The sequence below is a fragment of the Zalophus californianus genome, chromosome 13 (genome assembly GCF_009762305.2).
Source record: "Zalophus californianus isolate mZalCal1 chromosome 13, mZalCal1.pri.v2, whole genome shotgun sequence".
In the NCBI taxonomy this organism is placed as follows: domain Eukaryota; kingdom Metazoa; phylum Chordata; class Mammalia; order Carnivora; family Otariidae; genus Zalophus; species Zalophus californianus.
In genome coordinates, this window is record NC_045607.1 from 594,261 (window position 1) to 614,253 (window position 19,993).

General features: G+C 53.1%; 1 protein-coding gene across 1 annotated transcript; it reads left to right on the top strand.

Annotated features, from left to right (window-relative positions):
- Positions 1-1,569: 1,569 nt before the first annotated feature.
- LOC113934642 (NOTCH regulated ankyrin repeat protein) lies at positions 1,570-3,837 on the top strand. Its single transcript, XM_027616043.2, has one exon. It carries the CDS (start codon positions 1,600-1,602, stop codon positions 1,942-1,944), a length of 345 nt encoding a protein of 114 aa, XP_027471844.1. The 5' UTR covers positions 1,570-1,599; the 3' UTR covers positions 1,945-3,837.
- The last annotated feature ends 16,156 nt before the right edge of the window (positions 3,838-19,993 follow it).

Here is a 19,993-nt window from a genome sequence, read left to right on the forward strand (position 1 = left end):
CACAGAGCAAGATGGGGGCATAACCCACATGTGTGTCCAGACACGGGGGAGCACCAGGCAGACACCCACGGGAGCCCATCCTGAAACAAGGCCTAGCAGGGTGGTCTCCCCAGATGAAGCCCGGAGCTGAGCTGGCTTCTGAGGGAGTGCAAGCTCCTGGGTGCTCGCCTGCTGCCCAAGGCCTACCGCTCGGAGAATCATTCCTGCCCAATTTCCAGCCACCGCAGCCCAGCTATAAACTGTAAAATTCTAATGAGGAAATTTGGCCGCAGTATTAGAGCATCAATAAAAAATGGGTTTACAGTTTGGAAATGAGTCATTTCTGGGTTTCCTTTCTTGAGCGGCCCTTGGCGCCTTTCCTGGGCTGCTCACCTGGCCAAGCACCCTGTCCCTAGTCGTGCTGATGGAGGTGGCCCAGCAGAGGGAAGCAGGCCCTGAGGTCCCGCTGACTGACCTCCCCCCCCCCCGACCTTGGAGGAGCGTCCGAGAGGGAGGTGGGGTGGAGGGGGGCAGCCCCTGGCTTCCTCCGGTAGAGACCCTACTTCTCTGTCAGGGCGGGGCTTCAGGGTTTGTCTCCTCAAGCCAATCAGGTTGGGGAGGAAACGCGGGATGACCCAGGCCGTCAGAGGAGCCGCCCGCGTGCGGGAAGGCCCGCGTGGCTGAGGTCACACTTCCGAGCTGTTCGTGGAGTTGGCCCCCGCGTTTACCCTGTGTCCTGGGGTCCAGGCTGGGCCAGTCTTGTCGCCGCGCACCCGGCGTGCTAGCGACGCGGAGGGTTTACGGCCGGCGCTCCGGGAGCGCGTAGCGAGACTCGGGTCTCTACCCGGGCCTCCCGGGTCTGAAATGCCCGCGAACCCCCACCATGGGGAGGCCGCCCTCGGGTCCACCTCGAGGCCGCGCTCGGCCAGGAATCCGGCCTGGGTCCGTCCGAGCAGGGAGCTTGGAATTCCCCGGGTGGCCGAAAGGAGAGTAGGCGGGACGACGGCGCAGATGCCCAGAGCCCCAGGGCGCGTGGAGCAAGGAGCTCCCCCCAACCCCCGCCAACCACGGCCACCTGGCCCCCTGCCGGCGACCAGCGCCCCCTGCCGCGAAGCGCGCTGCCGCCCGGGCACGCCCCGCCCCGGCACCGCCCCCCGCCCCGCCCCCACGTGGGCGCCGCCCAATCGTAGGGCCGCCGGCGCGCGCGTCACGGGCGCCCTATTGTTATGCAAATATAAAGGGGGTAAAAGGCGCCCCGGCGCGGCGGGCGGGCGAGTGCAGCTGCGCGTGGGGAGGCGTGTGGGACCCGCGTGGGAGCCGCAGCGAGCAGGGACCGGGATCGCGCGGCGCGGCCGCCGGGCCCACCGGCCCCCGCGAGCGCAGTGTGCGCCCCCGTCGCTCGCCCGCCCGGGCGTGGCTGGATGCGGCGGGGTCCCCGCTGCGGCGGCCCCCGGCCCCCAGCGCCCGGAACGCCCAGGAGCGGCGTGCGGGGCCCGGGGGCTCCGCGCCCTCCATGCGCCGAGGCGCGCCCCGAGACAGCCAGGGGCCCGCGCCGCAGCCGCCGCCGCCGCCGCCCGCGCTGAGCCCCGGCGCGGCCCGCGGCCCTTTCCCGGCGGCAGCATGAGCCAGGCCGAGCTGTCCACCTGCTCGTCGCCGCAGACGCAGCGCATCTTCCAGGAGGCCGTGCGCAAGGGCAACACGCAGGAGCTGCAGTCGCTGCTGCAGAACATGACCAACTGCGAGTTCAACGTGAACTCGTTCGGGCCTGAGGGCCAGACCGCGCTGCACCAGTCGGTCATCGACGGCAACCTGGAGCTCGTGAAGCTGCTGGTCAAGTTCGGCGCCGACATCCGCCTGGCCAACCGCGACGGCTGGAGCGCGCTGCACATCGCCGCGTTCGGCGGCCACCAGGACATCGTGCTCTATCTCATCACCAAGGCCAAGTACGCGGGCAGCGGCCGGTGATGCCCGCCCGGACCCGGACGCGGGCCTCGAGCGTGTCCTCTGCTGTACCTTCCCGCCAACTACCTCGGTGCGCACCGGGCTCCCGGGCCCAGAGGCCACAACGAGTCTGGCGCGCGCGCGTCCGCGCCCACGGGGGCCGCGCGGCGCCCGCTGCCCTGGGTCGACGCCCCCGCGCGGCCGCCAGGACCCGGGCCGAGGGCTTCCCACGGCCCCCGCCCGCCGCCTCGCTGGGGGGGGGGGGTCGTTGTGCGGGAGGTGGGGGCGGGGCGCGGGCTGCAGCCCCTTTGAAATTTGAGTCTCGCTACCAGCAAGTTCGGAGTCCCGAGACACCGGATCCTCCGGTCAAAATGTTTTCTCCCGAAGGTGGAAGGCGGGCGGCGGCGACGCCGGGCTCGGGGCGCCCCGCCGCCCGCAGGACTCGCGGCCGAAGCCCGCAGTCGCCTAGGGGCCACGGCGGGGCGTCCCTGGCCCGGACGCGCGATTGTGGAGACGCTTCGCTGTTCCTGGGGTTCTAAAGTATTTATCATGTGTGTGTATATTTGTGGGTGGAGTTTGTGCGCCTGATTTATTTTTTTGTTGTTGTTTGGAAACTTGTGCGTGGTCAATGTGGTTATGGGGGGGAAGATGCATTTTTTTTTCCTAGTCTTAAAACTAAAACTTGAGTCTGTCATTTCTTGGTTGCACTGAAAATACTGCCCGGCCTGATGGTTTTTCCCGTGCTAGTCCCTCTTCCTCCTTTCTCTCTCCTCTCCCCTCCCCCCCCCACCCCCGTCTCTCCTTCTTAAAACACAGACACACAGTTCCGAGCGAGTTTTGGAAGCCCCGGGCCTCCCTCTCCCCTCTTCTGTGAGAGGCCACCAATCCCCCAAACCTGCTGGCTTTGCAAAGCCTCCTCGGGAGCATGGGTGCTCGGGTGTGGCGGTGGGGGGGGGGGCCGGGGGGATCATACCTTTTCTAGTGAGTTTTATTACAGTTAGTCGGTTGCACACTTTTTTAAAAAAGTAAATGGATTTGCCACGATTGAATGTCATAACATTTATGACAGAATATAAAATATTAACATATTTTAAGCCAAGTTTTAGGTGTATTTTTTGAATCTTGGTTATAAACCCAATTTTAAAGGGCGTTGTATCCAGCGCTGTGAAGGCAACAATGTACCCATATTTATATTTTTATAAAATACCTATAAGACTGTGAATCTCTTGTGCTAATTGCTGAGTGAGCTGAAGGACTGCTTTGCCCCTCTTCAGTCTCCCGGAGCTTCAAGGACCCGATTCGAATCCGAAAATCCTGTCGTGGGGGAGGGGCCGCGCGCGGACCTGGGCCGGAGGCGGTGCTTCTGCGTCACTTTCTGTCCCGAAAGGCGCCCTTCCTGGTCTCCGAGGTTCCAATTTTCTATGCAACCCCACACCCCTTGTTGTTTTGATCCTGAGAAATAAAAGGGAGGCTGAATTATTCAAATTTAAATGAGGCTTCCCCAGGGTAGAAGTGCTGCTGACCCTTCGTGCAAAAATGGGGAGCACTTGAGGACACAGGTGGGTGGAGGCCCTTTGTGCGTGGCTGGTCAGACTCTCGGGCAGTCATCTGTGGCTTTTCATAAAACCTTGTGTGAGAAGAATATATTGATAATGTCAGTGAAACAAGCAGACATTGAAACTGAGGCACAGATTACTCCAAAAGGAGTTTTTCTGTATATTTTTTCTAGATGCAAATACCTTTTTAATTATGTTAATTAATGTTAAAACTTTCTAGGCTTATATGGAAGCTGTGTGTGGGTCCTGGTATGATCACTTCTAACTGGATAAAGTCTGCAGCACATTCCTGAGTGTACGATATAGACTTGTAGCACAGCATGAAAAATTTATGAATAAATTTTTCATTGATTTTTTTTTTAATTAAAAAAAGTTTGTTGGTTCTTCTTGGTCTTGGCACCCAGGAGGAGGGTCAGGCTGCAACATGTTATTTGTGGGTGCTGTCTACACAATGCTTGGCTTGTTTTCACCTAAAAACAGAGCCTGGTAAACTGGCTCTGGGCTCAACTCAAGGGCCAGCCCCAGTTGGCCATGTATGGGATTTGTGAGGTGCCAGGGGAGGACCGTCTAACAGCTGGAGGGGGGGGGAGACCTAGGCCACCCTGAGAGCGCCCAAAACCAGCAGACAAGCCGTTTCCTCTGCTCCCTGGCAAAGCAGCTGAGGCCTCTGCATGGAAAGTTCTTGAGGTTCTTCCTACCCCCTAGCCAGCCTGAGATGCCACAGGTCCTCAGAGGAACCAGGCCCCTCTTCTGCTGACGAGGGGCTTCCTTCGCTGTGGGTTTATGCTGGACCACCTGCTGCACAGAAGGGGTATTTTTTAATCTGGGGAACATCCTAATTGATCTCTCCTGACGACTAAAAGGCCTGTTTTCTTCTCTCCGTCCACCGGTGGCATCTGGGAGCTGGGGAGGCCAGCGTGCCTCCGGAGCCAGCCACTCCCTGAGGAGCAGACCCAAGGTAGACTTAAGTGTCAGCCAGGGTCCCTGTGTGCGTGAGGGGAACGTAGAGCAGGTTGTCTGTTTCTGGCACCTACCGGAAGAGCAGAGACTTGGCGCGCGTACCTGAGATGCCCTCGGGGCCCTGGGGCCTTAAGAGAAGGGGGTGCAGGGGAGGGCACCAGTGGTTCCAGAGAAGGGGGAGCCGGCAAAGGTAACGGCTTCTCTTGTAACCCAGACCCCTCTGTTGCAGCCAGATGGTGTCAGCTTCCTGTCAGCAGGTCCCTGCGGCTCTACCTCGTCCTGGAGACATACTGCACTTTCCAGACTGGAAGGTTCTGGGGCTGTGCCTTCCATGTTCCTACTTTGCATATCTACTCTGTTCTGCCCTTAAGGGTTTTCTGAGCTTGTTTTCCTGTTGGTGAAATAGGCATTTACTGTCCCCTCAGCAGGCCGAGAGACCAGGTGGAGGAGGTGGGGGGGGGCAGCTCTACCCTGAGGCACCTGCAGAGGTGAGTGGAACATCTGAGGCAAATGAGCTCCCAGGGGAGGTGGTGTCCACCGGGCTGGGCGGGCTGAGGGTGCCAGGCCTCGAAAGGGAGAGTTGCTACAAGAACGTGGACTGTGCTTGGGGTATATCTGGAGCGCGAAGTCAGGCCTGGGCCCTCTCTGGGCGGCCCGCGGGCATGCAGGACCAGACCTCCATTTCCCACCCAGGTACTGCTGCCCACAGGAGAGTGAGGAAGCCGGCTCAGAGCTGCAGGTAATGTGCTTGTTCTCCGCATTAGCTGCTGGGGAGGGGTCTGCTTCCCAGGGAGCGGCTGGCCTGGCTGCCCCGGCCACTGGTGGAGCATGAGAGCTGAGACACCTCCCAGGCCCGTGGCTGCCACCACGGGAGACGTCTCGGCTCCCTTAAGTCCTCCCTCTGAGAGACACATTTGACTGAGAAAGGCTTTGTGCTGCTCACAGAGGAATAGTTTTCTCTCCAGCATGGACAAAAAGGAGGCCAGGCCCTGCTCAGCCCCACAGCTGTGGAGGAGGCCTGGTGGAGTTTTGCTGCCTTGTTTCCCTAGGTGCTCTTCTGTGCACAGACAACCCCCGCCCCCCAGCCTGGGCCCAGGCTGTTGGTGAGGGACTCTGGGAGTGCCTAAAGACATGTATTCATGGGCATCTCGTGGCCCTTTCATTGGGCAGAGCCCTAGGAAACAGACACACTACAACTCCAGCTCTCTTGCCGCCATCTGGGGTCAGAGCTGTGAACAAACGAGCAAGCGGGGCTTCTGTCTCCAGCACCTCTGTGCTCAGGAACAGGCGCTGAGTGGCCAGTGGTGTCACCTGGGAGTCCCTCCCCAGGTGGGCCTTCAGGGGCGGAAGCCTCCTCTCAAGGCTCTTTGTGGCTGGTGCAAGAAAGAAGTCAGAGCTGACCTCTCTGCCTGGGCCCCGGGATCTGCAGGTCCACTGTGGAGGCCAAGTGAGGGTCCTAGCCAGGAGCACGGAGGACACCCAGGGTGGAGGGGTCCGGCCAGCAGGGGCTGGACCGCTGGGAAGTCCTGGGGGGGCCTACCAAGGAGAAAGGGAGACAGACCAAATGGACAAGGGTAGGGCCTCCCCCACCCCACCCCCACCCCAGCCAGGAGTGATGGCGGCTCCTGTCCAACTGTCTGTCTCTGACCTGACCCCGGCCAGACACAGGAAGTGTTTACTGTTGGAATGGATGCCAGAGAGAGACCAGGAAATGCAGGAAAATGGTCAGCCAGAAAGAGTGATGTCTAAAGTCAACAGGCGTGGGAGCCAGGACAGAGCCTGCCAGAGGAGGGCGGGCAGGATTTGGAGGCCAGACCAAGGGCCAAGGACCAGGGAGGGGGGTTAGGAGAAGGAGAGGGAAGGGGCTGCCCTCTGGCTCTGATCCCCAAAGGTCTTGCAGCTCACTGCAGGGGGGCACAGAGCAGGGTCCACATAGGCAGCCTGGCAGCTCAAAGAGGCGGGTGTCCACCTGGGAGCTGAAGGAGGGAGAGGGTGCCAGACACAGGGGGCAGCTGGGGAACAAAGCCTGAGCCCGGGGTGTGAGGCCTGGGCGAGAGGGGGCCGTGGGAGGTCTGCGAACCTCCCAGACAGCTCCTCCCCGAGGCCTCCGGCGCAGCCTCCTCCTGGGGCTTGGGGTCTCTGGAGGCCGCCCTCCCCCACCTCCCGCTGCACGCTCCGCCTCTGTGGCCGGGGCTCCCGGCTCCCCCTCCAACGCTCCCCTCCCCTCTGTCGGGCGCATTCTTCTGCTTGGCTGTACGTCGGGCTGTCCCTTCGCTCGTCTGTCTGTCTTTCTTCTCTTGCCCCCTCCAAAGCCGTGGCCCCCATTCATTCTCGAGGCCTCTGCCCTTTCCTCCGCGCGGGTCCCCGCTCGGCGAGCAGCTGCTATGCTAATGAGGGTGGAGGGAGGTGGGGGACCGGCGGGCAGGGGGAGGCTGGGGGGCCCCGGGGAGGTGGGGGGCAGCAGAGGCGCAGGAGAGAGGCGCCGGTGGGGGAGTCCTGCTGGAGGGCGCGGATGGGGGGCGGACTGGGGGGAAACGGGCTTGGACCGGGGAAACCAGCGTGCGGAAGCTGGGGGCTCCGCATTGGGAGGGGGGATGGGCTGGGCAGTGGGGGCCCTGGCCCGGGGTGGGGGGCGGGCACTCACAAAGGCCGGGGTAGGGTGGGGGCACGGGGGCTGGCCCCGCCGCCCTCGACTCAAAGCCCGTCGTGCGCACCCACTCTCCAGGCGCGGGGTGTCCGGGGTAGAGACCAGCTGTCATCTCTGTTCTGGGGTCATGGCCTGGGACGGGCAGCTCGTTCAGAGGTTCCCCGCCCCCGTCCCGCACCCCGCAGACCCTGCTGCGCTTGGGGGCTGCAGTGCGCCCTCCACTGGAGGGGGTCTGAACCGAGACGGATGGTCGGGCACTCCCGCCCGCCGCAGGCCTGGATGGTTGGACACTGAGAGGGGTACGGGGGGGAGCCCCCCAGAAGCGATGCCTGAGGATCCCGGGCCTCAGTGGGACTGAGGAGGGGGCCGAGCGGGAGTCGGAGACCCTGACCACCGCCCCTCCCCACGCCCCGGCATCCGAGGGGCTACGAGGGTTGGGGTAGGGACCTCCCCCCCACCCCCCCGCCGCGAGCCTGGCTCTTAGGGCCCGGCCCGCCCCTGCCCCTTCCTGACCTCGCCCCCGGCTCAGGCGAGAACCCACGAGGGGAGACGGCAGGCAGCGTCCGCAGCGGGTGGGGGCTCTCGCCAGGCGTCCCGCCCTAGCTGCCCCGGGGCGGGCTCAGCCCCAGTGGGGGCGCCGGCCCAGGACCGCGCTGCGCGGGCTGTGCTGCCGCCCTGCGGTCGCGGCGCGCGCTGCGCCCACAAGCCCTGGGGTCCCTGGGCCCCCGGCAGGCAAGACCCTCGCCTGCCCTTCGCCGCGCGCACGCGCGCCCTCCCGGCCTGCTGCGGACACCCTGGAGCCCACCTCAGCTCTGAGGAAGGGGCAGGGGCGTTGACCCCATAGTGGTTCCTGGCTTCCGCCCTCCCCGGAGGAGACAGGGCCTGGGGAAGTGCGCCCATCACGGTCCTCATCAAGCGATCGGCAGTGGTGTGCTGTTCTCCCATTTGGCGCAGTAGGGAAGAGAGGGCATTCCAGGGCCCTGGGGCCACAAAGAATGGATGATCAGCAGGACACAGGACCTGCCGCAGCCCTGTGGACGTGGCTACCTACCACTTGTCACACTTCAGGACCCAGAGTACATCTCTCAGAACCATCAGGACCAGTCATGGGGGGGTGGGCAGGTGTGGGCGCTACCAGATCAGCGCCCAGAGCCTGGCGCCTCAGCAGAGGGGGCTGGGGGGCGGGGGTGGGGGTGGGGGGGGTGGGTAGAGTTGCAGACGCTTCCTGCTGTCTCCCCACCCCATTCCAATGGAAGTGGTGACGATGGGCAAGTGCGAGGGAGGAAGGTCTGTTCAAACTCTTGGCCGCTCAGAGCTGGAGGCTGGAGACCAGGTTTACACCTGGCACGGGCTCCCCCGATGGACAAAACCCACCTCTGCAGGTCTGTGGGCCTCCTCATGAGTACCCTGTGGACGGGAGCCCCCAGGGGAACCAAGCCCCAAACGTCCCATAAACTTTCCAACAAGATAGGGCAAAATTCAGAACAGCAGTGGTGTTAAAAAGACAGAATGTATTTCTCAACGAAGACGTCCCAGGAGGTGGTCCAGGGCTCGTATGCGGTGTTAGGGGCCAGACTCCTCCGAAGCTGTAGGCTGTGCGGGCTTTTGACCACAAGGCTCGGATGGCAGCCCATCAAGTCTACATTCCAGCCAATAGCCGGGAAGAACTAGAGCTTGGCTCCTCTCCTCCAGGCTCACTTCCTAGGAGTGGCTCCTGACACATCTGCTCACATCCCATTGGTTAGAGCTCAGTCACATGACCAGCCTCACTGCAAGAGAGGCTGGGAAGTGTAGTCTATTCAATGCTGCGCCCTGGTTAAATGGGGTCATAGAGGAAGAAAGGCTGATAATTTGGAGGTGGATAGGTGGGTAGCAGTCTGTGCCTGCCTTGGTAACATCGACATCATCCAGGCCATGTTGTCAGGTGACGTGGGAAACAAAGGCAAAAGAAAAATTAAACTTCCTCACTACTTAGAGCTCATTGGTAAGTCCTTCAGACAGGCAGAGTGACGTTCCTCTGGGAGCTCAGCTGCCTGGATGTGGACACTTTGCTGAGGGCAACAAGCAATTCTAGCCCAACCCCCAGGATCCTGCGAATCTCCTTTAAACACACAGACATTCCTTTGGAAACTTCCTTTATCTCTATCCCCCAAGACACGTGTCTGCAGTCACCCCCCAAGCATGTGGCCCAGCGATACACATCTGAAGGGTCTCGTGGTTGAGGGTTTACTAGCCAGTAATAAATTACTTCTCCTAAAACAGTTGGCCCCCTCAGGATCCTGGAAATCTTGCTTCCAAAATACCTGTCCCCACCCTGCTCCCAACTTGAGAGTGCACAATGGACTGCCCCTCACAACTCCAGTGTCGCTCTTTCTGCCCACGGGCCCCGTCCTTGTGCTTTAATAAAACCAGCTTTCTGCACCAAAGACATCTCAGGAACCTTTCCTTGACCGTTTCCTCCGTCACCAGGCAGAACTGCCTGTGCTTTATGCTCTGTCTTGTCCTTCCCGGCTGCAAATACACCCAACACTATAGGCTTGGAAGTTTGTACTGAAGAACTTTCTAGGGATTAAAATTGTCCAATGGTGGGCCAAACAGGAAGAAAACAGGGGCACTCCTGAGCGCGGGACAGAACCAGCCTCGGGCTGCCCTGGGATGGCCCGCTCCCAGCCTGATGCAGCCGACTGCCCAGACCCCAAGGGAAATGGGAGAGGCAGGACACTGGCACCCAGGGCGTGTGTGCTGATGAGTCTAGTGAGTTAAGGTCAGTTGTGCCTTCTGGTCCCAATTTCCACAGTAAGCCCCGTGCTGCAGAGCAGGCAAACAATGCAATGCTTGCATAGCCATCGGGAAATCAAACTACTTTCAGAGGCTGAGGAAGGGCCTCAGGAAGCCTCTGCTCCCGGCACCCCAGAGAGAGCAGATGCAACCAGCCCTTTGCCCGGCAGGCCCCCATTCCTGGTTCTCTTCGGCTCAATCTCCCTCTTCCTTATCGGGGAGGAAAGTAATAAGTAACCCAGCACTTTGAATTCTCAAGGTCATGTTGTTAATAAAGTACTCCTCCTCAAGGCTTCCTGTGCTGTCTTTTTGTGGGTGGTTTCTTTTCATTTTATTCGAAGCTGAAAGAAAATCGTTAGGTTTATCATTATTCTTAAAAAGCAACTTTACTGTGGTATAATTTACACACAATAAAATGCAACCATTTAGGGCGCCTGGGTGGCTCAGTTGGTTAAGCGACTGCCTTCGGCTCGGGTCATGATCCTGGAGTCCCTGGATCGAGTCCCGCATCGGGCTCCCTGCTTAGCGGGGAGTCTGCTTCTCCCTCTGACCCTTCCCCCCCCCATGTGCTTTCTCTCTCTCTCATTCTCTCTCTCTCAAATAAATAAATAAAATCTTTAAAAAAAAATGCAACCATTTAGGGTGTGCTGAGTACTGGTCGATGTGTCTGCCAGCATAACTGAGGCCATAATCAAAATACAGAATATTTCCATCACCCCCAGAAAATTCTGCCATGCCCCCCCGCCCCGAGTCAATTCCTCCCCAGCTCTAGCCCAGATCACTGCCGATCTGATTTCTGTCACCATGGATTAGCTGTGCCTGTTCTAGAACTATATATAGAAGGATTTGTTTGGGATGCACTTTCTTGGTGTTGCTTCTGACACTTGGCATAATGCTTTTGAAATCCAGCATGTTTCAGTAACTTCTGGGGGGGGTGTCAGGTTTTTTTTTTCTTTCTATTTTTTTTTTTTTACTAGAAAAATCTGGCTGGTACCACACAAAACACAGCCTAGTTCTCAATGGTAATGTTTCATTCGACAGAATTACCTCAACAAAGGCGCTGGCGTCACAAGGACACCTCAGAAAACTCCGGAGAGCGCAGGCCCACGCCTGCCGCCCATTTCCAGCGTCACCAGTGTGTCACAGTTCATCCCCTCCTCCTGGATACTGAGCCCTAAAGAACCCAAAACCCAATTTCAGAGTGTCCACAGAGCCAGCCTTTCCCGGGAGAATGGGCCGGTCTCACTGCGTTGAAGGCGATGCCCCTGAGACCCAGGCCCTTTCTCTGCCAGAGATGAGAAGAGTAGGCTGTGTCCCCCGTCACGTTGCTGCGGCAGATGTGTGAGTGGCCAGTCAGGCGAGGCGGCCGAGAGACAAGAATCAAGTGTATTTCTGTGTTCTATCCATTAACATGTAGAAAACAAAACTTTAAAAATAATCTTACAAATAAATAAATAACAACACATTTACCATAACATCACAAAACGTAAAACACTTAAGGATAAACTTAATGAAGGATGTGTGAGATCTTCCTGCTGAAAACTACAGAATGTTGCTAGGAGAAACTTGTAACCAAAATTAAACAAGAACTATATCATGTTCTACAAGACTCAATATGGTGAAGGTGTCCGTTCTGCCCAAGTTCATCTATAGATTCATTGCCAGCCCAGTCAGAATTCTAGCAGGGGTGTGTGTGTGTGTGTGTGTGTGTGTGTGTGTGTGTGTGTGTGTAAACTGAATCCTCTCCTCCAGGCTCACTTCCTGCCACATCTGCTTGTGTGCCCTTGGCGGTAAGGAAACTTCTCTTAAAGACAACACACAAAAAAAGCAAGAAACATAAAGGGAAAGAGTAATACACATGAACACGTTAAAACTGAGGATGTCTTTCTTCAGGATGCTATTAGGAGAAGAAAAGCAAGCCACCGAGTAGAAGATATTTGCCTCACATATAATCAACAGGCTCATACCCAGAGTTTATAAAGCACTTCTACAAATCAGTAAGAAAAAGACAACCCACTTCAAAATGGGCAAGAGAAGCAAATTGGCACTTCACAAATCATCCAGGAGATGCAAGTTAAAATCACAGTGAGAACCACCGACGACACCAAATGTTGGTGAGCATATGCGGCACCAGCGGCTCTCCCAGGATGGCTGGGGGCTGGGGGCTGGAATGAGTTAGACTTTGGAAGGCTGTATAGCATGACTGACTAAAACCCAGAACTCCACTTCAAGGTACACGCATGTGCCAGTTTCCTAGGCCTACCCTGACAGAGTACCACTAACTGGGGGACTTAAACGACAGAAGGCATTACCTCTCAGCTCTGGAGACCAGACGTCCAGAGATGGCTGTAGACGGCCCACTTCTCCCTGTGCCTTCAGGTAATCTTCCCTCCGTGCATGTCCATTTGGGTCCAAATCCCCCCCACCTTTTATTGGACTAGGGCCCATCCCTGTGTCCTCAGTTTAACTTGGTTACTTCTTATTTTCTCCAAATGAGGTCATATTCTGAGGTACTGAGGGGTAAGACTCCACCATATTAATTGGGGGGCGACACAGCTCAACCTATAACAGTACCTGGTTGTTATGGATTCATCTGTGCACAAAGATGTGTGCAAAAATACTTAGGGCAGCATTACTCACAATAGCAAAAACAACAAAGTAATAAAAACAAATCAAATATCCATCAATAGAATGGATAAACAAAATGTGGTGGATTCCTAAACCAAAGCACTTGCAGTGAGGAAAATGGAAGCTAGAGTGCATGCTGTATCACAAATCAGCTCACAATGCTGAGCGAAGAAGCCAGACACAAAACAAAACGTGCAGTGTGATTCCATTCATATAAAGTTCAATCAATAGGCAGATTAAAACAGAGGGTGGCAAAACTTCCAGAAAGGTAGACCGAAGAGCTCAAAAAATCCTTCCCCTAAAAAGGCAACAAAATAAAAACAAAAGTTCTGGACTCTGGAAATTGACCAAAAGTTTGAGAAGCAGGGGTGCCTGGCTGGCTCAGTCAGTGGAGCATGGGACTCTTGATCTGGGGGTTGTAGATTCGGGCCCTAGGCTGACCGTAGAGATTACTTAAAAATAAAATCTTGAGAATAAAAAAGCATTAAAAAGCACTTATTCAGATCTCAGGGAGGAAGGGCATTTTGCCTGGAGTTGTCCCCAGTTTGCATCACGCAGGAATGATGCCAGAACAGGGCCAGCCAGAGGGCGCAACCACCTCTGAGGTGACCTGGAAAAGTCCTATTAAAAACCAGAGTTGTCACAATATATTATCTAAAATGTCCAGGGTATTTTTTAAGATTTTATTTATTTATTTGAGACAGAGAGAGAGAGCATGTGTGTGCACAAGAGCACAGGGAGAGGGGCAGAGGGAGAGGGACAAGCAGACTCCCCGCTGAGCGGGGAGCCCGATGCGGGGCTTAACTCCAGGACCCCCAGATCATGACCAGAGCCGAAGGCAGACACTTAACCAACTGAACCAGCCAGGGCCCCTAAAATGCCCAGTTTTAAACAGAAAAATTAGGAGATATGCAAACAAACAAGAAAGTGTAATTCACATACAAGGTGAAGACAGGAAGAATGTCTCTGAGGGGGCGCAGATGTTGGACTTAGCAGCCATTATAAGTATTTTCAAAGACATAAAGGAAACTATGTAAAAAGAGTTAAAGGAGAGTATGATGGAAATGACCCACCAAATAGGGAACATCAATAAAGAGAAGCTTTTTTGAAAAAAACGGACTGCTTTGGAAAATAGTTTGGCAGTTACTACTTAAAATGTTAAAAGTAGAGTTTCCACATGACCCAAGATGCATCACCCTTTTCCAAGCCTCAGCGTATACCCAGGATAAATGAAAACATACGACCACACAGGAAACTGTATGCAAAAGGTCATAGCAGCATTATTCATAATGGTCAAAAAGTAGAGGGGCACCAGCGTAGCCCAGTCAGTTAAGTGTCCAACTCTTGGTTTCAGGGCAGGTCATGATCTCATGGGTCGTGGGATCAAGCCCCGAGTTGGGCTCCATACTCAGGGCTCAGCGGGGAGTCTGCTTGAAGATTCTCTCCCTCTGCCCCTCCCCCTGTGTTCATGTGCTGTCTCTCTCTCTCTCTCTCTCTAAAATAAATCAATAAATCTTTTTGTAAAAATAGCCAAAAAGTAGGAAAAAAATGAGATGTCCCTCAACTAATGAAGATATAAACACAACGTGGGATATCCATGCAATGGAATATTATCCAGCCATAAAAAGGAATTAAGCACTGATACATGATTGAAAACAGACCTTGAAAACATTATGCTAAGTAAAAGAAGCCAGACACAAAAGGACCAATATTGCAGGATTCCAGTCAAACAAACTGCCTAGGGCTGTGTGAGGAGTGAGTGCTAATGGGCATAGGGTTTCTTTTTGAGATAAAAATGTTTTAAAATCAGATTGTGGTAAAAAAAAAATCAGATTGTGGTGATGGTTGCACAACTTTTTGACTAGACTAAAAGCCATCGAACTATGTGCCTTAAATGGGTAAACTGTACGGTATGTGAATTACTTTTTTTTTTTTTTTTTTTAAAGATTTTATTTATTTATTTGAGAGAGAGAATGAGAGATAGAGAGCACGAGAGGGAAGAGGGTCAGAGGGAGAAGCAGACTCCTTGCCGAGCAGGGAGCCTGATGCGGGACTCGATCCCGGGACTCCAGGACCATGACCTGAGCCGAAGGCAGTCGCTTAACCAACTGAGCCACCCAGGCGCCCCTGTGAATTACTTCTTAATAAAAGAACACTTTTTAAAAAACATCTTTTAAGTATGTGCAATTTTGTAAAGCAGATTGTTTTTTAAAGTTTTTTTGTTTTAAAGATTTTATTTATTTATTTGACAGAGAGAGACACAGCAAGAGAGGGAACACAAGCAGGGGGAGTGGGAGAGGGAGAAGCAGGCTTCTCGCCGAGCAGGGAGCCCGATGCGGAGCTCGATCCCAGGACCCTGGGACCATGAGCTGAGCCAAAGGCAGACACTTAACAACTGAGCCACCCAGGCGCCCCTGTAAAGCAGATTATTAATAAAAACAGAGATCCAGGGGCTCCTGGATGGCTCAGCTGGTTAAGGGTCTGCCTTCGGTTCAGGTCATGATCCTGGGGTCCCGGGATCCAGCCCCACATCAAGCTCTCTGTTCAGCGGGGAGTCTGCTTCTTCCTCTCCCTCTGTGTACTCTCTCTCTCTCTCAAATAAATAAATCTTAAAAAAAAAAAAAAAGTCCAGCACACAGTGGACACCAATACATGGAGAGTACGGTGCTCCCTTGACTTTGGACATCTTAAGAAGTGATACCTGTAATCCAGTAATGTGAATGAAACCACCTTCGAGACACTCTCGAACATCAGTCTCATAACTTTACAACTTGGTCCCAAAATGTGTCATCCAACTTGGTCCTGGGGGACTTTGGATTATTCCAAAACCTGCAAAGCACATCTTCACAAGATGAAGCTTTCTGATCCTGAAGGGTGTTTAAAAGAATGGGCTACTTGTTCTGAAGGTCATTCTGAAAAAGAAGTTCCAGGCATTTTGCACATTCCTGGAAAAAAGTGTCCATACAACATTCTTTTTTTTTTTTTTTTACTATTGCGGTTAAAAGTTGGCAGCATGGGAAAAGGGAGGAACAGGTGGGGAATTGGGGTGTCATTAAAAAAATACAGGCCCCCCCCCAACTTGGTATGCTTCAACCCAAGAGGAATCAGAAGATCAAAAGCAATTTGGGAAGGCCAGAACTGTCAGGGATGGAGGGAGGAGGAAGGTCCAGGGGGTGAGGGGGTGCTGTTTGGCAACTGGGGTGAAGGGATTGCCCTCCCCCTGCTGGGATCCCCCCAGCCCCTCTGGTCTGGCAGGAAGGGGGCAGCCTGCAACCCCCATGGGCATCTGGCAGCCCCAGACCCTGCCCATACAACATTCTTTTAGATGCATCAATTCCATCACTTTCAGAAAAAAATCAAGGTGCACTATGGCTGCCCAGTCCCCTCAAGACAAGAGGGTGAAGCCCCAAGCTCAGACACCCAGGTAGTCATCGGGTGCAAAGTCACCCTCCATGCCTCTCCTCTTGAGCATCTTAGAGCAGAAAACTGCAGAAGGTCACCAACCAGACCCAGAGCAACGTGTGGTGAGTGGGCTTGTGGCTGAAGTGTGGAAACAACACTTTCTGACTGTTGTGAGCTTCTCATCCTGGGCAGTACTGACCTGTTCTGGAAGGACGGTGTCTGTTCGTCCAGAAGTCTCAGCTGCCCACTAATCACCGCACTTCACCCATCAGCAACTCCATACACTCAAAGATCTTGGCCTGGTTCTGTCATATTTTCCACTGGTCAGGCTCTGTGAGGTCATTCTGAGAAGACCTAGATATGTCATACGTTCCATTTCAATGTCAGTGATTTGGGTTTTGTAATAACACTCCAAATGAAGGTTAACTTGCTTCAAGCTTAGGCACTCCTTGCTTGTTGACCTAAGCCCCATAGTCTATAGCAAAACTAACCTATTTCCCTTGAGATTTTGCAGACCTCTGGGCTTGAGGAACAAAGGACCAGACTTTCCCAAAAGATATGGCCTGGCCTTATTTGAAACCACTCACCACTGCCGCCAGCAAGTCTGTTCAGGGTCGTGTGGATAAATGACTAACTGCTGAGCACCAGCTTCTCCTACATGCAGCCCCCTCACCATTTCCCAAGCCTTCCCCTTAAAAACTCTGCAGCTTTCCCTAGACTGAAAGAGATGGTCTTTGGACGTTAGTCTGCCACCTTCCCAGGTTGTCCACTTCCTGAATAAAGCCACCTTCCCTGTCTCACTTGTCTCTCAAGTATTGATTTTTGAGTGGCAAGCAGCCAAACATGAGTTTGGAAAGGGTCCTCTGTCTGATAACAGTCTCAGTGACCCTCTGATCATGTAACGAGATGTGCCAATTCTGACAGTGCAAGAACTCATCGCAGCTCCGAAGAGAACTTTGCCATGTCTTCCTTCATCTCAGCCACTGATGTTTCCAGAGACAATCTGATCCTTTCCTTTAGAACCTCCAAACATTGTTGTAGATTTCCATCACTTTCCATTCTGTCCGCAAAATGTTTCAATTCTTCAAAAAGAGAAGATGTTTTGGCTCTAAAGCTCCCAAGATTGAAAACAATAATTTTTGTAATATAGAATTGGAAGAGAGAAGAAGAAGAAGAAGAAGAAGAAGAAGAAGAGGAGGAGGAGGAGGAAGAAGAAGGGAGGAGGAAGAGGGAGGGGGAGGGGAAGGAGAAAGGAGAAAGAAGAACCAAACGGAACAGCTGGAGTTAAAAAGCACAATAACTGAAATGAAAAGTCCATGAGATTCTGGTGCTGGAAAAACTGAACGTTCACATGCGAACAACTAATCCAGACACAGACCTTATACCCTTCATTTAAAACAAACTGAAGGGGCACCCGGGTGGCTCAGTCGGTGAAGCGTCTGCCTCCAGCTCAGGTCATGATCCCGGGGTCCTGGGATCGAGCCCCGCGTCGGGCTCTGTACTCAGTGGGGAGCCTGCTTCTCCCTCTGCCTCTGTCCCTCCCCCCACTTGTGCTCTCTCTGTCTCTCTCCCAAAATAAATAAATAAAATCTTTTTAAAAAACTGAAAATGGATCACAGACTTAAATGTAAAATGCAAAACTATAAAACTTCTGCAAGGAGGAAATCCAGATGAGCTTGGGTTTGACAATGACTTTTGAGATACAAAATCAAAGGCACAATCCATGAAAGAAAGAAATGATCAGCAGAATTTCATTAAAATTAACAACTTCTGCTCTGAGAAAGACCACGTCAAGAGGATGAGGAGACAACCCACAGCCTGGGAGAAAATATTTGCAGAAGACACATCTGATAAAGGCCTGTTATCTAAAATATACAAAGATTTCCTCAAGCTCAACAAGAAAACAAACAACCTGATTAAAAAATTAGCAAAAGATATAAATGTACAGATGGCAAATAAGCATGAGAAAAGATGCTCCACACCACATGTCATCAGGGAGATGCAAATTAAAACAAGATACCACTACACATTATTGGAATGGCCCAATTCCAGAACACTGGAGTCAAATGCTGGAGGATATGGGGCAGCAGGAACTCTCTTTGCTGGTGGGCATGCAACATGCACAGCCACTTTGAGGGACAGTTGGGCGGTTTCTTACAAAACTAAACATACTCTTACCATATGATCCAGCAATTGTGCTCCTTCATGTTTACTCAAACTAGATGAAAACTTATGTCCACACAAAAGCCTGCACACATATACTTAGAGCAGCTTGATCCATAATTTTTCATGGTTGCCCAAACTTGAAAGCAACCAAAGTATCCTCCAATAGGTAAATGGACAAACTGTAATCCAACCAGACAATGGGATATTTATTCAGCACTAAAGAGAAATGAGCTATGAGGCCATGGAAAGACATGGAGGAGCCTGAAATGCATATCAGTAGGTGAAATAAGCCGATCTGAAAAGGCAACATACTGTCTACTGCCTGTATGATTCCAACTGTATGACATTCCAGACAAAGCAAAACTATGGAAACAGTAAAAAGATCAGTGGTTTCCAGAAGTCCGGAGGGAGAGGGTATAAGTAGATGGGGTGCAGAGGATTTTGATCCAATAATGGTGGATATGTGTCATTCTACATCTGTCCAAACACACAGAATATACAACATCAAGAGTGAACTCTAGGGGCGCCTGGGTGGCTCGGTCGTTAAGCGTCTGCCTTTGGCTCGCATCATGATCCCAGGGTCCTGGGATCCAGTCCCGCATCGGGCTCCCTGCTCAGGGGAGCCTGCTTCTCCCTCTCCCACTCCCCCTGCTGGTGTTCCCTCTCTCGCGGTGTCTCTCTCTGTCAAATAAATAAATAACATCTTGAAAAAAAGAAAAGAAAGAAACCCATACCAAAAAACAAAACAAAACAAAAGGACTGATAAACAAGCTCCACAGGGTCACGGGATCCAAGATCAATACACAAAATTCTATTTTGTTTTTATATGCCATCCATGAAGAGCTTGAACGTGACCATAGCACCATTCCACTCGCAATGGCATCAAAAAGAGTGAAGTGCTCAGGAATATGCTGAAGACGAGAAGTGCACGGCTCACACACTGAGCTACACCTCATCTCGACGAGAACTGAACACTTGGGAGCCTGAGCGGCTCCACGTCCGGGGACTGGAAAGTTCAACATTATTGATCTGGCAGTTCTCCCCAAACTGATCTCTAGAGTCAATGCAATTTCTGTCAAAATGTAGAAATTGGGTTTTGGTTCGGGTTGTTGTTGTTCTTTTCTTCTCAGAAATTGGCAATCTGAATTTAAAATTTATCTAGAAAGGCAAAGGACCCAGAACAGCCAGAACAATACTGAAAACTGAGAACAGAGTTGAATGACTCACACTTTCCAATTTCAAAACTAACTGTAAAGCTACAGAAATCAAAAGAACGTGATTCTGGCATGGACACACAGATCAATAAAACTGAGAGTCCGGAGGTCAGCCCTCACCTTCGTGCCGGTTAATTTTTGACAAAGGTGTTATGACGCAGTTGTAGGTGACGACTTGGCTAGTTACTCAATCAAAACCTAATCTGGGTGTTGCTGTGAAGGCATCTTGTAGAGGAGATTCAGGTCCGTAATCAGTCGACTTTATGTAAAGGAAATGATCCTGCGTGACCTGGGTGGGCCTGATTCAATCTGTCTAAAAGACTTAGGAACAGAGCTGAAACTCCACCTCCGGCAGCTCAGGCCGGCCGGAGCCCCAGCCTGCCCTTCCCCGAGGCTTGCCCTCATGGGGATCTCCCACAGATGCTCTTCCTCTGTGGAACTTCAACTGCCATAGGCATCAAGGCAATTTAACAGAGAAAGGAGAGACTTTTCAAAAAACAGTGAGGGGACATCTTCACGCAGTAAGATTGATTTCAACCTTCATCTCACAACATGCATAAAAATTAGTTCAAAATGGTTCACAGACCTAAATGTAAGAGCTAAAACCTTAAAACCATTTAGAATAAAGCACAGGGGAAAGTCTTTATGATCTGGGAGTAAACCAGGAGTTCTTAGAAACACCCAAGTCGGGAACCATGAAAGAAAAAAAATGGATACATTTG

Excerpts from the sequence above, each read along its gene's own strand:
- LOC113934642 (XM_027616043.2), top strand. The coding sequence starts at position 1,600 with ATGAGCCAGGCCGAGCTGTCCACCTGCTCGTCGCCGCAGACGCAGCGC.